Source organism: Tenrec ecaudatus, chromosome 1, assembly GCF_050624435.1.
Source record: "Tenrec ecaudatus isolate mTenEca1 chromosome 1, mTenEca1.hap1, whole genome shotgun sequence".
In the NCBI taxonomy this organism is placed as follows: Eukaryota; Metazoa; Chordata; class Mammalia; order Afrosoricida; family Tenrecidae; genus Tenrec; species Tenrec ecaudatus.
This window is the reverse complement of record NC_134530.1, coordinates 84,612,959-84,628,553: the sequence shown is the minus strand read 5'-3', so window position 1 is coordinate 84,628,553 and position 15,595 is coordinate 84,612,959. Positions and strand designations below refer to the sequence as shown.

General features: G+C 40.3%; 1 protein-coding gene across 5 annotated transcripts in view; it reads left to right on the top strand.

Moving 5' to 3' along the window:
* The window catches only part of OMA1 (OMA1 zinc metallopeptidase), an 82,865-nt gene that overhangs the window by 6,669 nt on the left and 60,601 nt on the right, over positions 1-15,595 (top strand). For all 5 annotated transcript variants that reach the window (XM_075556785.1, XM_075556749.1, XM_075556775.1 and 2 more), the window contains 4 exons: positions 1,694-2,109; positions 3,909-4,137; positions 9,920-10,093; positions 10,190-10,297. In XM_075556785.1, coding sequence (XP_075412900.1) covers positions 1,712-2,109; positions 3,909-4,137; positions 9,920-10,093; positions 10,190-10,297 — 909 coding nt within the window. In that variant the 5' untranslated portion in view covers positions 1,694-1,711. The remainder of the gene's footprint in view (positions 1-1,693; positions 2,110-3,908; positions 4,138-9,919; positions 10,094-10,189; positions 10,298-15,595) is intronic.

Below are 15,595 nucleotides of genomic sequence, written 5' to 3'. Positions count from 1 at the left end.
GCAATGGAGAATATGATGACTTGACATGCTTGCTCTTCAATACCCTAGAGAGGTCTGTGCAGCAGAGTTCCCTAATAGAACTCATCTTTTAATCTCTCGACTGCTGCTTCCTTGAGCGTTGATTGCGGAGCCAAGGAAGACAGAATCATTGACAACGTCAACTTTTTCTCTGTCATGATGTTAGCTGTTGGTCCGGCTGTGAGGGTTTTGGTCTTCCTCACACTGAGATGCAATCCACACCGAAGGCCGTGATCCATGGTCTTCATCAGCGTGTATCCTACACACTGCAGAATAAGCCTCCAATCTTGATGCCGCGCTTTCTTCATGAAGTCCAGCTTCTCTGATGATTTGCTCATCTGATAGAGTAGACAATATGGTGAGAGGCTAAAACCCTGACACGGAACTTTCCAGATTTTAAACTATGCAGTATGTCCTTGTTCTGTTTGCCCAACTGCCTCTTGATCCACATTCAAGTTCCTCACGAGCACCATGTAGTGTTACAGAATTCCCATTCTTCTCAAGGTCATCCACAGTTTATTATGATCTTTGCACAGTCAGTGAAACACAAGTAAACATCTTTCTGGTATTCTCTGCTTTGAGCCAAGATCCACCTGACAACCAGTATTTCTTATTCCACGTCCTCTTTTGAATCCGGCCTGAACTTCTGGCAGGTCCCTGTCAGCATGCTGCTGTAACTGTAAGGTCTCTCTCTCCTGGCTAGATTTCAGCCTTGGTCCTTGGCTCCGCACGAGAAAGATTTCATGCCGAAGCCGGGCTGGTGATCCAAGTGAATTTAATGAAAGTTCAAAGAAGCATCAGGTTTTACGCGGCACCCATAGGATTCCTTTGACCATGCGGCCTGGCAGAGACTGCTCCGGGACACGCAAGGATCTCTCCTCTCCTGCGGAGACGACCAGACCTCCCAAGCAAGACAAGCACGACCCCTCTCCCTCTCGGTCCCTGCCTTTTTAAGGGTTCCTGGGGGAGGCTTGGTGACGACCCCCAGGTCGATCTCATTGGCTGAATTGCAGTCACCTGGCCCAGGTGGGCTGCTCCAGGTGTAACGCCCATCTCCGCCCACTGGCGGGAAAATCCAGCTTTGTCCTTTGCTGTCTCTCCTGGGCATGCGTCAATGGACTTCCCAATTCCCTAAGCTAAGCTGCCTAACATAACCATTGCTAGATGATATTAAGTATGATTTTACTGTGCGCGCTATCAATGATACCGTTCTATAGTTTGAGCATTCTGTTGGGTTCTTTCTTTGGAATGGGCATGGATTTGGATCTCTCCTAGTCAACTGGCCAGGTAGCTGTCGTCCAGATTTCCTGGGGGAGACGAGTGAGTGCTTCCAGTGCTGCTTCAGCTTTCTGGAATGTTTCAGGGGGTATCTGTCAGTCCTCCAAGCCTTGTTTATGAGCAAACAATTCAGTGCAGTTTGAACTTCTTCCTTTAGCGCCATGGATTCTAGCTCCTATGTTACCTCCTGAAGTGGTGGAATGTTCACGAGTTCTTTCTGGGTTCAGCGACTGTATCCATCTTCTCCACAAGTTGGTGGACGAGAAGGAGGAGGTATCTTAGATGTGTGGAAGGAGGAGCAGCTTCCATGCCCAGGGTGCACATGTGTCCAACTTTGGTATGTTCCATGGCTAAGTGTAGGCTTTAAATGTTTGTTTGTTTGTTTTTAATGTTTTAGGTAACCAAGCAAAGGAAGATGCACTTCCTCTCTGGACTCCTGTCTGCTACAAGAAACGCTGTTCACTTTAGTTCTAATTCCCTGGCCACTTGGAGAAAGTATAGCACCGTCGCTGCCTTCCTAGTACCTAAGTATCAGGGTCTTTTACTGCATCAGTGCGGCAGGGTTGCTTTTCTGCCTGGCAACGTTCACTTCTACAGGACTTTTTATAGAAGAACAGGCTGCCTCTTGAGGACCGATGGCGAGGCAGTTTGGAGGACTCCCTGCAGCTGTGCTGCGCGGAGTGCTTCCTTGGCGGGACAGCTACGGACCGGAGACAGCTTTCACACCTCCGCACGTCTTCAAGCTGCTCCAGTGCCGCTCCTGTTGAGCATCCTTAAGCCGGTGCAGAAACTACTTGCAATCATTGTGGGCAGGTAAGATCTATTAAAAGTAAATACATAAACATTTGCAATTTCTCACAGATCTGGAAAGCTACTGTACTTTTAAAGAAAACTTGTTAGTCCTTCCCCTCCCTTTTGCTGAAACATTGAGCTCAAAATTAGAGTTCTGAATGGTTGGCTCTCTCCAGTTTTGTTATGTCTGAAATAATAATCTTGAAAATATTTACTGCGTATAGTACTTTATCTTTAAATTATTATGTATTTAATATTTTAAACATGCATCTTCTATTTCTGATTTTAAGAACAATCAGAAATGTTGAGTATAATGCATGTAGAAGAAAGTCATGTACAGACAGCCCTTTGGAGTTTAGAATTGGAGGCAGTGCTCATGACATCGAGGTTCTGTGGTGCTTGTGTAAGATCAGGCTTGCTCCTTATTCTGAGTCAGGTTGACTCTGACCATTGAAGTTTATTTTCTGTTCCATTTCCATGAAATCTTTGTTGTTTCTTTCTGGTTTGCTCTTTTAATAATTAATGCTGTGATAGCAAAGTAGAACTTAAGAATTAACTTAATTCCTATCCCCCGTACAATTAATCCTTTGTTCTCTTATTTGATCCTTGACGAGTCGAGGAAAAGTAATATTATCTGTTTGTTGACCATCAAGACCTATTTTACTCCCATACCAGCCAGTCCACTTTGGTTCTTAACAAAACCCAAGAACTTCTACGCTGTAATTTACTGTGGTTGTCTTTATACCATCAGGGTTGGTTCCCAGAAAATATATAGCTCCATCAGGGGTGGTACAACTGCCCGTTCTGGTTTCTGATAGGCTCTTTATCATGAGACAGCCTGGTGGTTTGAACTGACGACCTTTCAGTTAGCAACCTAGTGCTTAACCACTGTGCCACTAGGGTTCTTTCGCCCCCATATCTTAATATTGCAAGTCTTCTAAAATTCCCTTTTAGACTATGCTCTTTATTCCTTTAAAATAAATGCTAACAAATCATGTCAAGTTTTAAAGTTGAAAGTAAAGTATACCTGATGGTTGTGTCACTCCAGTGTCCAGAGGCATTTCTAGAGCGTCACCAGCAGAAGGAAGGAAGCTACTTTAAGAGGCAAAACCCCTCCATGTCCTGGTGTGCGGCGCTCTTGATCTTGTCACTTCTCCCTGTTCAGGTTCCAGAGAAGTTGGTGGTGTTTCTGCTAATGACCGTGTTTGTTTCTAAAATCAGTGCTGAGGTAGTTTCCCCAGTCGTGGGGAAGCCATGGTGGGCTGGGCCAGCAGTCTGATGAGTGCTGGGAAGGAGAGTTGTTAAAGGCACAGGCTTATTGTAACCCCCTCCGATGCTTATTTGGGGACTTCATCCCCACTGAGTAAGTAAAGGTAAGTATCCAACCCTAGAATACGATGGCTGGTTTTTCTTGTGTGACCTTAGGCAGATGTGCTTCATCTCGCTCTCTCATTTCCCTGTTTTTAGTAGGCCCAGTGCTAGGAGGATTAATGAGCCGGCAGGTGCACAATTGCAGTAAGCAGTCCACAGATGTTAACCAGTGGAGTTGCCGTCGCTTGAAGTAGCTCCTCATAGTCGAGCGTTCGCCTTTTAAGATGGTTAAAGAAGAAGATTCAAATAAGCAGTAGGATTTTTAACCACAACTCTGCACAGATGCTCTATGTTTCATCGTTTAGCTAAGACTCCCATGGATTCAAAGGCCATCTCTCACAGAGAAAGACACAGGATGTTTGCTGACCAATTCTAGCCTAAGCCTTTGAGTTTTGGTGATGTGTGCCTGCTACGACTTTCAGAACTTTGACTTTTATTTTTCACTCCAGGGGCATACGAAAATGGTGGAAGGCCCTTCCCCCTAACAAGAAGGAGCTATTGAAAGAAAGTTTAAGGAAGAATAAATGGAAGTTACTCCTTGGTTTGAGTAGTTTTGGATTGCTCTTCGTAGTGTTTTATTTTACTCACCTGGAAGTGAGTCCAATCACAGGAAGGAGCAAGCTGCTATTACTGGGGAAAGAACATTTCAGACTTTTATCAGAACTGGAATATGAATCAGTAAGTAGTAAGAATTGTTTTTAATTAGCCTGCTTAATGTAAAATTCAATACAGGATAGTTTCTTGAGTATGAGAGATGGATTGATTTTTTTAAATTTTAGTCTCCAGCCTTTTTCTCCCCAACAGGCATGGGACCTTTCACATTTAATATTCTTACTGCTTACATTGCTTTGTGTAGTCAGTGAAACAACAGTAAACATCCTCATTTGAGGCAAGATGCATCTGACATCAGCAATGAGATCCTTTGTTCCACCTCCTCTTCTGAATCTGGATGATCTTCAGCAGCATGTTACTTGCATGTGATATCAAGGATATTGTGCTATAATCTGTACATTCTGTTGGGCCATCTTTTTGGGGGGCAGGTACCAATATGGATCTCTTCCAGTCAATTGGACAAGGAGCTGTCTTCCGAATTTCGTGGCATAGACAAATAAGTGCTTCCAGTGCTTCATCAGTTTGTTGAAACATTTCAATTGTTATTTCATCATTTTCTGGAGCCTGATTTCTGGCAGATGCTTTGAGTGCAGCGTGAACTTGTTCCTTCAGCATTGGTTCTTGTTCATATGCTGCCTCCTGAAACAGTGGGATGTTGACTAGTTCTTTTTGATACAGTGACTGCATCTTCTTTCCATCGTCTTTTGAAGCTTCCTGCATCATTCAATATTTTGCCCTTAGAATTTTTCCGTATAGCAACTCAGGCTTGAGTTTTTTTTCTGAGTTGTTTCAGTTTAAGATATGCTAAACATGTTCCTCCTTTCTGGTTTTCTAATTAGGTTTTTTTTTCACATTTCATCATAATATTTTACTTTGTCTTCTTGAATTGCCCTTTGAAATTTTCTGTACAGCTCTTTGACTTATCATTTCATCCATGTGCCTTAGCTACTCTGTGATTAAGAGCAAGTTTCAGAGTCTCTTCTAACATACACTTTGATCATATCTTTCTCTCCTGCCATTTGAATGAATTTATGTTTTCTACATGAATAATGTTCTTGATCTCTGCCCACAGGCCATCAGGTCTTTTGTTGTTGTTGGTAGATGTATCAAATCTCTTCATCTATTTTCCAAATTTGGGTGGGATATCCTCAAGATCATATTTTGCCTCTCCTGGACTTGTCTTTCATACAGATGTAATTATTATTCAGATCATCTGCAGGTGTGCCCATTTCTTGACCATACTCGAGTTAGGTCAATTTATTGTTTCACGTTTGTGTTTTACCATCAAAGTTCTTAATTGTGAACTTAACATAACAATTAAGTTATGGTCTATCTCCTCTCTTAGACTAAGCTTCATGAAGGCAGGAACCATGTCTAGTTTATCAGTGGGAGAAAGAGGAGACTTTCTACTCCCATAAAGATTTACACCCTTGGAAATCCACATCAGCAGCTCTTTTCTGTTCTGTAAGGTTGCTATGAGTCAGAATGAACTTTTTTTTGTTTGTTTGTTTTCTTTTTTTTATTTTTTTATTTAATTTTAATAATTTATTAGGGGCTCATACAATTCTTATCACAGTTCATACATATACATACATCAATTGTATAAAGCACATCTGTACAGTCTTTGCCCCAATCATTTTTTTCTCCTCTTTTCTTTTTTTACATTTTATTAGGGACTCATACAACTCTTATCACCATCCATACATATACATACATCAATTGTATAAAGCACATCCATACATTCCCTGCCCCAATCATTCTCAAGGCATTTGCTCTCCACTTAAGCCCATTGCATCAGGTCCTCTTTTTTTTTTTCCCCTCCCTCCCCTTTCCCCCCTCCCTCATGTGCCCTTGGTAATTTATACCTCGTTATTTTGTCATATCTTGCCCTATCCGGAGTCTCCCTTCCCCCCTTCTCTGCTGTCCCTCTCCCAGGGAAGAGGTCACATGTGGATCCTTGTAATCAGTTCCCCCTTTCCAACCCACTTACCCTCCACTCTCCCAGCATCGTCCCTCACACCCTTCGTCCTGAAGGTATCATCCACCCTGGATTCCCTGTATCTCCAGCCCTCCTATGTACCAGTGTACAGCCTCTGTCCTATCCAGGCCTGCAAGGTAGAATTCGGATCATGGTAGTTGGGGGGAGGAAGCATCCAGGATCTGGGGGAAAGCTGTGTTCTTCATCGGTACTACCTCGCACCCTAATTAACCCATCTCCTCTCCTAAACGCCTCTATGAGGGGATCTCCATTGGCCGACACTTGGGCCTTGGGTCTCCACTCTGCACTTCCTCCTTCATTTAATATGGTATATATATACATATACATATACACATATATGCACATACATACACACACTTATATCGTTGTTGTTTTTTTTTGCATGATGCCTTATACCTGGTCCCTTGGCACCTCGTGATCGCACTGGCCGGTGTGCTTCTTCCATGTGGGCTTTTTTGCTTCTGAGCTAGATGGCCGCTTGTTCATCAGAGTCAGAGTGAACTTGATGGCAGTGAGTTTGTTTTTCTTTCCTTTGGTGTATGTGCCATAGTGTATACGCAGCTACATAGGATTATCAGTGGCTGCTTTTCCAGAAAGAGCACCAGGCCTTCCTCTAGTGCCTCTGAGTAAACTCGGATCGCCAGTCTTTTCATTGACATTGAGTAGCTGCGCCACCCAACTGTTCCATGTGCACATCTCCTTGCTGGTATCATGGCGATCCCGCCTTTTGGCAACTAGGGGACAGAGTAGAACTGCTCCGGAGAGTTCTCCAGGCTGTGCGTCATAGTGGAAGCAGACCGCCCCATCGGTTTCCCTTGCAGCAGAGCTGTTACCAGCCTGACCCTAAATCTACTGGGCCACCACGGTTACAAGACTGCACCTAATGCATGCTTATTAGATTAGAAAAGAAAATGATCTGTAGTTTGAATTTTTATATCAGATCCTTTTTCTCCCCTAATACAAATTTTGGTACATTTTTGCTTTTTTTAAAAAAAATTTTAACAATTTATTGGGGCTCATACAATTCTTTTCACAGTTCATATATATACATACATCAATTTTATAAAGCACATCTGTACAGTCTTTGCCCTAATCATTTTTTTCTCTTTTCTTCTTTTACATTTTATTAGGGACTCACACAACTCTTACCACAATCCATACATATACATACATCAATTGTATAAAGCACATCCATACATTCCCTGCCCCAATCATTCTCAAGGCATTTGCTCTCCACTTAAGCCCATTGCATCAGGTCCTCTTTTTTTTTTCCCCTCCCTCCCCTTTCCCCCCTCCCTCATGTGCCCTTGGTAATTTATACCTCGTTATTTTGTCATATCTTGCCCTATCCGGAGTCTCCCTTCCCCCCTTCTCTGCTGTCCCTCTCCCAGGGAAGAGGTCATAAATTTGGAATGAAAAACCTGAATTCTTTGGACAGTATAACTGGAAGTTAAGCATTTTGCGCCAGGAGCAAGTTTTTCGAGACCTGAGATCATCATTCTGTCTCCAGTGCTTTGCTTCATCCAATAAAGGCCCTAAGGCCCACTATGTTGTAGAGGCAGCTCTTCCCTGCCCTGTTTTGATACCTTCTAACTCGAGGGGCTCAGTGTTTGGCATTAGATCTGTGTTTTGCTGCTGCTCCTAAGGTCTTCATGGACTGATTCCTCAGAAGTGGCCCACCTGTCTCTGTTCCCCTAGTCTGCTCCTAGTCTTCACGGTGTGCACCATGGACGACTCCGCTGGAATTTGAAAGACCAGTGACATAGATTCCAGCATCACAGCAACACACAGACCACCTCAGTTCCACAGCTAGAAGCCAGCTGGCACCTCAGTACATTGCACATACATAATATGTGTTCAGTTAATGTTTGTTGAATTGGCATCTAATGTTTCTCTTGACAGTTTTGATATGATTAAATACATATTTTAATTCCAAATGAAAATCTACCATTAAAGAAAATAACTGATTTTTCACTAAACAGTTTGCTTTTCGTGCAGATTCAGAGTAGTCTGTTCCAGAGCAGTGTAAAATGCAGGGATTTGAAGCATTTATTAGTATATGATTTAGCCAGAGGCAAGTTACAGGAAAGTATTTTGGGAAGATTGAAGTAGACCTGACGTTAAATTCATGTATCTTCTACCATTCATATTCCTAAAGTGCTTAAAGTGTGTGCACGTACGTGTGCACACACATAAATGCCTAGTATGCATTTAAGACGCTTTTCTTTTTCAAATTACAAATGTATAAAATTTGATATGAGAAGTCAAATGCATGCTTTTATAGGGATATTCTTTATTGTTTGGATTATATATAAGAAGCCCTGTTGGCACGATGGATTAGGCAATTGGCTGTCAAACTTAAGGTTGGTGGTTCATACCCACCAGCTGCTCCTTGAGGGAAAGATGAGGCTGTCTGTTCCTATAAAGACTTAGAGTCTCGGAAACTGTGGAGGTCCTCGGTTTGCTATGAGTTGGATTCAACTTGATGGTTCTTTTTTGACAAAAAGAAAGACAGAAAGAAAAGAAAGAAAGAAAGAAAGAAAGGCCTGTAAGTAGTTCAAGGTTTGTTGACCTTTAGGAGTATTTTCCAGTCGAGTCTGATGGGGTGCCATGCTCTGGCCCCAAAATCTATTTTTGGTACTCCCTCGGAACTTCCTTGCTCTGCTCCCCTTGCTGTTCTGTTGCACATTCGATGGCTATTTTTTTTGCCTTTTGTCTTAATTATATATAGCCTTGTCTTAAAAAAAAAAGATTCAGAGTAGTTTTTAATTGAGGTAATTTAAAATTGGTGGACTACATTTTTAAAATGTTAATTGATACAAAACCTACAAGAAATCCCTGGATTATAGGGAACGGTTTTGTTCCCAAGTCTGTCTTTAAGTTGAGTCTGTACGTTTAGTAGGAACAACTACATAACCATTCAGATCTAATGGTTTATAGTATATAGTGTGTACCGTGGTATGCATAGCAACCATTAAGGACCACTTCCGGAGATACTAAGACACCTTCCGTCTAGCGATGTAATAATAATGGTTTCATGCATGTCGCAAAGTAGCATCAGTTCTTCATTATGAATCACCGTATGGGTCTAGAATTTGAACGTAACAGGCTTTACAGAGACTGGTTCTTAACTACAGTTTGTACATAGTAAGTGGGATGTTTGTAGCCTGGGACTCCCTATATTTCAAATGCATACCCTACAAAATCATGTATTTTTTTATTACATGTCAAGGAAGAGGATTACAAGCTTGGTAATTCATGTGTGAAATAAATTATATATATATTTGAAATTAAAGTAATATTTTCAGAACATCCTTAACTTTCTCAGCTAGAAAGGATCACTCTCGCATGAGAAAAAGCTTCTTCGTGTGATGGTTAGTTATTCTTAATCAGCATCGAGTAGAAAACATAAAAGGGTCATACGTTACTGAAATTTCAGTTGTTTCAATTTATGTGAAGAAATCGCTATAAAATTAATGAAATGTCCTTTCTAAATGTTTAGTTGTATTAATTGTAAGGTGTTTTTCTTCTCAGAAACAGTATTTAAGCATTTTATTTGTTGTTAGGTTAATGGAAAAGATGAATTAAGTATTTATCTCGACCAGCCTATTTGAAAAATCTTAATTATCTAAATTTATTCCATTTGTGAGAAACCACCACATTGCCTTTGTCTGAATAATTCAAACTTGAGATGTTTGAGTAATATATGCAGAGTTTTACATAATTAAAAATTAAAACATTCATTGTTAAGCAGCCACATAACTCTTCCTGAAGTAAAGTAACATAAACAATTTCTTAGAGCTAAAGTGCTTTTTCAAATAATGACTGCTTTTCTGCCTACTCTTTCAGTGGCTGCAAGAATTTAAAGATGACATGCTAACTGACAAAGATGCAAGGTACCTGGCCGTTAAAGAAGTGGTCGACCATCTAGTTGAATGCAATCAAGATATCCCGGGCATCTCTGAGATTAACTGGGTTATTCATGTGGTCGCTTCTCCAGATATAAATGCTTTCGTGCTTCCAGTAAGTAACTGCGTGCCAACTAAGTTTATTGTTATTCTTACTACCCTTTATTCTTTATGGTGTTCTAATTGCCTACTTTATTTCTTTATGGTGCAGAACGGACAAATGTTTATTTTCACTGGACTTTTGAATAGTGTAACTGATATTCACCAACTTTCCTTCCTTCTGGGCCATGAAGTAGCTCATGCAGTACTTGGCCATGCAGTAAGTATCCGAAATAAAGGCTTAGTTGTTGAAATAATATTTGGAAGTTAGCAAACTTTTTTTTTTAAGAGCTGAGTCTGTTCAGATTTCTTTCAATCGAACTAGTACACTTCTTAGAAATTGCCTTATTCTGTTACCTAATATAGTGTGACTGGCATTCTTTAGCATGTTTTTTCTTTTTAAACATTTTATTAGGGGCTCATACAATGGTTATCACAGTGCATACATACATCAGTTGTGTATAGCATATCTGTACATTCATTGTCCTCATACATAATTTTCTTTTTTTTCTTTTTTTGCATTTTATTAGGGACTCACACAACTCTTAACACAATCCATACATATACATACATCAATTGTATAAAGCACATCCGTACATTCCCTGCCCCAATCATTCTCAAAGCATTCGCTCTCCACTTAAGCCCTTTGCATCAGGTCCTCTTCCCCCCACCTCCCTCTTTTATCCCTCCCCCTCCCCCCTCTTTAGCATTTTTATGGTCTTTTCTCTTTGATGTTGAATATTAGTATATTTGTCTTAAACACTATTTTTATCACTTGCCTCTTGCTAAGAAGTCATTCTGAGCCTCTAATTATTTTACATTGAATTCAGAATTTCCCGTGATTACTAACATACTTAGAATCTAGTCATTAAGTGTGAGAAAGCCATATTACTATTTTAGGGAGTAAAACAGTACTTTTCCTGCCTTTGTCCTCATTCTCCAAGGGTAGCTTGGAGCATCTTTGAAAATGGCTGGACTGCTGCGTCACATGTAATAGTTGCATAGTTACAGTAATGATGCCTGCCCATCTTACACTTTACCGAACCTTTACTACGTGCCCTCTCTGTATACTTTTACCATCCGTATTTTATACATGAGAAAAATGACATATTGAAAAGTGACTTGAAATAGTATGACCAATGCGACATAGAAGTAGAATTTGAGCTTTACTGCTGTCCTGCTTGCTTTATCACATCTGCATGATTGTTGGCAGGCTTTTCTTGACGACATTTTGATGTTTGGCTCCGATGAAGTACACGTCTGTTTGACTTGGTTGGGGTCCAGGATAGCAACATGGATTTGTTTAGCAAGAAAATTGATTTACTCATTTAAGTAGTAACACCACTTCCTTACAATTACTTTTCTGACTTAGATTATTTTCATTGGTAGTCATTAAAAATATGAATGGTTCTTCGGTCTGCGTAATCGGAAAGAGGTCTATTATTTTAAACTGAAAGCACGAAGGCAAATAATGACGAGATTGTAAAATACTAAATCAGAAATAGAAATGACGCTAACTGTAAATGGAAACGGTGGTGCTAATAATCCCTCTTACAAGCCATGTCAAATGATCCCTTCTTGGAGAAGGCATATGATGAGGGGCCAACGCTGTGCTTTTCTGGAGCACCCAGTCATTATTCCCTTTATTTCTCGACTTTAAGTAAATTTAAAATATTCTTCTCTTAAATATACCCAAGAACAGAGCTAAATAGTTGAGACATTGTTATAGGTACTGTAAGCACTTCCAAGAAATGGCCTCATAATTGCAAAATCAATTTATTTCAGCCAAATTTTGCCTTTACAAGTTGTTACTGCTCTGGGCATTTGTCTTCCTGGAGTCTAGTTCCACACCTCATATACAGCATGTTGTTGCCATTGAATCAGTATGAGATCTACAATTTGATCAGAAATAAATAAAAAAAAAAACCCAAAAGAGCAAATACACTGCCTGCCTTACTGCTGCCGGTTCACTCGGACCCGTTGAAGTAACCCTGGGAGGCAGAACCGCCCCATCGGGTTCCCAGGACCGTGATTCTTGATGCGAGCAGACCCCTCCCCTTTCTTCTGAGGATCCAATTGTGGTCCTTCCATTAGCGGCTCAGCACTTTACCTGCAGCCTGAAAAATAGAAAATAGCAATCCATGTCATTTTGTCTAAGGCCTTATTTTGTCTTGTATGTTGTTTTCTCTATCCCACAAATACACACATTTGGTTTGCATTTCTAATTTCTAAAATTCTGTAATAAAAATTATATTCTGTAACAGTAAAAAAATCTGTTATGCTTTAACAACTTTATTGTTTTAATTTCATATTTATGCTAAAATAGTTCTAAAATTGTTTTTCATGAGAAACAGTTCTAAGAGGAAAATGAAATATGCTTTATTTATTTATACTCGTTTTATTGGGGGTTCTTACAACTCTTGTTACAATCCACACATCCATTGTATGGATTCGTGCATATATTCATGCATACATTCCATCATTCTTTTCTAGACATTTACTTCCCATCCAGCCCTTGAGCAGATTATATTTTTTAAAGTATTCTAGAGTTTTAAACTTCCTTCACTCTGCTAATAACTACTATATTAGTGTCAGCATTACTTTAGAATCCACGAATCAACTGCATGATAAACAGTGAACAGTTCAATGAATTATAAAGCTGTATTTGAATATTACGGCTCGAAATGATCATTTTATTTATTTATTTAAATCATTTTTTTGGGGGGCTCATACAACTCTTACCACAATCCATCATCCATTCATTATGTCAAGCACATTTGTACATTTGTTGCCCTCGTAATTATTTTAAATAAAAGCTCTTTGGCTGGTAAATATAAAAATTTTCAGGTCCCGATTCTCTGGTGTGGATGATCAGAGTTGTAGACGTGCATAAATGATTCATACTCCGTTTATTGAATAACTAATGTTAAAAGATATATTTAAAATGGCCTAATTTTTTATCTTCTTTTTAAAAATAATTTTATTGGGGTCTTTTACAGCTCTTATCACAATCCATCCATCTATCCATTGGGTCAAGCACATTTGTATATATGTTGCCATCATCATGCTCAAAACCTTTTCTTTCCACTTGAGCCCTTAATATCAGCTCCTCATTTCTCCCCACTCCTCTGGCCTAATTTTTTTTTTTTTTATGAATAGAAGCATACATGGAATCTGGCAATAGTTTCATGTTTTAAGTACTTCATAGGTTAGGTGACACTTAGGTTTTACCCAGAAGTATGAGTTTAATACACATATACCCATACTTATGTCGCAGCTATGTGAGCAACCAGACTGCTTAAATTGATTCCTGGACCTTTCCCTAAGAACTGTGTGAACGTGGGCAGCTCTTAACTCTGGCCATCTCAGTTTCATTATCTATAAAATAGAGATAATTGTAATTGTTGCAGAGTATTGTTACATTTCATTGTGGAAGAAACCATAGGGTACTACAGGAGCCGGGTTGTATTGCGGTACTCATTGGGTTGCCAATGACACAGTTGGCAGAGCAAACCCCCCCCGGCTGCGGAGGGAGAGAGAAGGTTTCTGTTTCCATACAGCGTCACCTTCTTGGATCCCTAGGGCTCAGTTCTTCTCTGCCTTCCGGGGTTCCTGTGAGTCAGAAATTGACTCCATTGTATGGGTTTGATTTTTTTTGGATAGAGTACTAAAGCTGTCGTTGTTTCTGAGTCCTAATAGGTAGCTTAGAGAATTTTAATTAAATTGCTGTTGTTGGTGGTGCCATTGAGTTGGTTCTGATCCATAGTGACCTTATGCATAACTGAAGTGCCATCCTCACAACTGTTCCTATGCTTGAGCCCATTGCTGCCCACCTGGTGTCAGCCATCGCCTGGAGGGCCTTCCTCTTTTCCCCTGACTCTCTCATTTCCCAAACATGATGTCTTTCTCCGGGGACTGGCCTCTCCTGATTATCATGTCCCAAGTGTGTAAGACAAAGTCTCCCATGTTGCTCCAAGGAGCACTCAGGCCATACTTCTTCCCAGACCCATCAGTTGGTCTTTTTAGTAGTTGAGGGTACAATCACAGTTCTCCTCCTGCACCACAATTCCAATGCAGCCATGCTTCTTTTGTTTTCTTCAATGCCCACCTTTCACATGCTTAGGAGGCAATTGAAAATCCCACAGCCCGGGTCAGGCACACCTTAGTCCTCCAAGTATGCACCTCTTCTAGTCAGTTGGCCAAGAAGCTGTCTTCTAAATTTCCTGTCATCGATGAGTGAGCACTTCCAATACTTCATCAGCTTGTCGAAACATGGTGAAATAGCCACTAGTGATTCTTACATTTTCTCTCCATCATTTTTGAAACTTTATGCATCATATATATATATATAATTTAATTTTTAATCCTTTTATTGGGGGCCTCTTACAAATCATATGACAATCCATTATTCAACTGTATTAAGCACACTTGTACATATGTTGCCATCAACATTTCCCAAACATTTTCTTTCTACTCTAGGAGTTCTCTTTTTTCCCACTCCCTCTCCCATAGAATTTCTCAGTATTGCAACTCAAGGCTTTACATTTTTTCTTGAGTTCTCTCAGTTTCAGATACGTTGAGTGTGTTCTTCCTTTTTGGTTTTCTCATTCTAAGTCTTAGCACATTTCATTATGATACTTGGCTTTGTCATCTCATGAGCTGCCCTACAAGTTTTTGTGATACCTGCTTTGATCTTTTCTCTCTTTCCTTCTTGTCCTTTTAATGACCTCTTGCTTTCTTTCTGAATGCTGCCGTCGTGTCCTCCCGCAGCGCATCAGATCTCTGTCTTTAGCGTTCAGTGCATTACATCTGTTCTTGAGATGGTCGGTCTCAGAATTCAGGTGGGATAGAAAGACTCAAGGTTGCCTTTTGGCTCCAGTGGACTTGTTTGCATTTTCTTCAGCTTTATCCTGAACTTTCCTATGAGCAATTGATGATCTGTTCCACAGTCAGTCCATGACTTGGTTTTAGCTGCTGATGTTTTTCGCTTTTCCAGCATCAGTTTGATTTCTATGTATCCTCTCTGGAAAATTCACCTTTTGTGTTTTTTTAAAACCATGTTTGCTATGAACCATCTTTGGTTTACAAAATTCTCTTGTTCGAGCTCCAGCTTTGTTTCTGTCATCAGGCCCATATTACCCAATTACTGTTCCTTCCTCTGTCTTCAACTTTTGCATTCCATTCACTATTAGGTATCCATGCAGCTTGATTGCAGGTTTGTCAGCTTCTGTCCTTGGTAGAGTTCTTTAATTTCTTCATCACTAGCTCTTGTGGTGATGCATAAATTTGGATAGTAGATGTATTGATTAGATTTCCCTGAAGGTGGATAGATGTCATGCTATCACAGAAAGCGTTCACTCCCTGGCTAATTTTGCAGTGTCCTCTCTGACAGTGAATGCCATGCCATTCCTCTTGGTTGCATCATGCGGGCCTAGTAATTAATGTATTTTCAGACCAGTCAGTCCGTTTCAACTGTCTAATGCCTGGAACAGATCTTTATAGGTTCCATTTCATTTTT